This window comes from Buceros rhinoceros, unplaced genomic scaffold (assembly GCF_000710305.1).
Source record: "Buceros rhinoceros silvestris isolate BGI_N320 unplaced genomic scaffold, ASM71030v1 scaffold12653, whole genome shotgun sequence".
In the NCBI taxonomy this organism is placed as follows: domain Eukaryota; kingdom Metazoa; phylum Chordata; class Aves; order Bucerotiformes; family Bucerotidae; genus Buceros; species Buceros rhinoceros.
Genome location: NW_010401917.1, coordinates 41562 through 43617, shown reverse-complemented (window position 1 = coordinate 43617; position 2056 = coordinate 41562). Strand labels below are relative to the sequence as shown.

The window sequence follows — 2056 nt, the reverse complement described above, 5'->3', positions numbered from 1 at the left end:
CCTGCTGAAACTCATTGGTATGGATTTCCAGCTGTGTTCCAGCGATGCCCCAGTAACTTCTAGCCCTTACAGGCCTCCCTCAGCCCAGGACTTACTCATAACAAGGGTTCGTGATGGCCTGTGGAGGAGAGATGTACATGTAGGGGGAAATGGGCTTGTCCACAAAGGCCCCAAATCCGATGCGTAGGTTGCTGGTGAGCTTGCGCATCTCACTGGCCAGCTTTGTGCCCAGGTTCCGGATGTTCTTCAGATCATCCTTCATGGAGTTGGACAGGTCCATCAGGTAGTAGATGTCCACGGGGTAGTCTTCCACTTGACGCACTTGGACACGAAAGGTCTGGGAGTCATCTGTGAAGTGACAGGGCAGTGGAGTGAGAGATCCTCTCCCGGGAGGAGCAAAGGGGGCTCACCACGGGGCTAGGGAGAAAGTCAACTATGTAAGCAGGAAACCAGGGAGATGGTTTAAAGCTGCGGGAAGGGGAACATCACAGTTAAACAGGACAAAGCCCGTGGGGCACTGTGCTTGCGCGGGAGATACGCTCTGCGCCCGTTGGAAATGGCAAACGTGGCTTATGGCTCCTGTTCTCCAAACCTCTCGCTATCAGGATGGGAGCAGAATCTCCTGCTCAGAGCTGAGCCCCCAAGCCGTCCTGTGCAACGGCAGGACAAACACATGCTGGATGGAGCGAGTGAAACTCCCAGTGTGTGGGCAGCAGGTCCTTCAGGGATTACCAGGGGGCTGCATGACGGCCTGGGACTACTCTGAGCTCCTCCCAAGGACTCTGAGCATCTCCCAGAGTCTCCCCCATCCCTGTTCCTCCCCTCTCCTCTTGGCTCCTCCCAGCCCCTTCTGGGAAATTTTTGGTGAAACATTTTCTATTGAAACAAAAACCTCCTTAGACAGAATCTTCCTGGGAGCAGGCCAGTTTTGATGACTTTTGCACTTAAAAAAATATGCTGAAATGCTTTGGGCTGACCTTTTCTTTCTGCCTTTGGAAAGAGACAAAGTTTCTTTCTTGCTGTTCTTTGAAACAGCTTCTCTGAAGCTGGGGCACAGCTGCAGCCTTCCCAGAGCACCTCAAATGTTGAGGAAAAATGCTTTAATCGAGCTTAAATTGTTATTGTTTTCATATTCCCTTCTAAATCTACATGTCACATTCATCTTTCAGGATGGGGAAAGTTTCAAAATCTGTGAGAGCCCGAGGAGCCTCATCCCTGCTCCAGCTGCATTGCTGGAGCACTACCATGTAGCCAGGGGTCCCAGCTTTGTGCGCAGAGAGCATCTTTTTCTCCTTGTTGAGCTAAATCCACGAGCACTCTGAGCCTGTAGGACAGGGGATGTGACCTGCCCTACTTCTGTCCTTCAGCATTTGGTCTTGATTCACGAGTCAAGGCAGATGGCTTGCGCCAAGCATCCTCGGCGGGGCAGAGGTGACATCAAGCTGGGTTTTTCTTCTACCGCTTCCAAGGCACAGGTATTTACAACACTGCACGCTGCTTCCGTTCCTCTCCAGAGCAGCTCATCTACCCGCCTCCTGCCAAATATCTGTAAACCTGGATAGACCAAGGGCCGCTCAGCAGTTACATGTCCTGTTGGGTGGGGACGCTCCAGGCTGCTGGCACTCAGATGAGTCAGTACTCCTCTTGGATATCTGGCCTCAGGACTTGAATGAGGCTGGAGTAGTCACCCATGAGTGGATGGCTGGGGTGGGCGACGTGTGGGGCAGAGCACGGTGATGACACCACTCACTCCACGTTCCCCAAACCGGTTTTGTGACTTCGGGTGAGTGACACCCGTTAGTTTTGCCTCCAGTCTGGCATTGCTTGAAACTCCTGATGCTGGCAAATGACCGTAACAATTAATTGGCTCCAGCTTGCCCTGCTGGAACGAGCCCGGGAAATTACAGGGCAGCCCAACCCTGCCAGCTGCTTTACAGCTTGTTAGAGAGGGGCTGACTTCCACCAGAGCACGGAGTGCAGCCAGTGGCCGAGGTCTACATGGCTTTATGAAATAAGCCCATGCCTTGCTGAAGTTGCACCCCGTCCTGCCCATCGG

The 2056-nt window shown here is 53.0% G+C and overlaps 1 protein-coding gene across 1 annotated transcript in view; it reads right to left on the bottom strand.

The window, feature by feature from the left end:
• The window catches only part of ITGB3 (integrin, beta 3 (platelet glycoprotein IIIa, antigen CD61)), a 20785-nt gene that overhangs the window by 8813 nt on the left and 9916 nt on the right, over window positions 1–2056 (bottom strand). The window contains exon 4 of the mRNA XM_010132457.1: window positions 96–348. Coding sequence (XP_010130759.1) covers window positions 96–348 — 253 coding nt within the window. The remainder of the gene's footprint in view (window positions 1–95; window positions 349–2056) is intronic.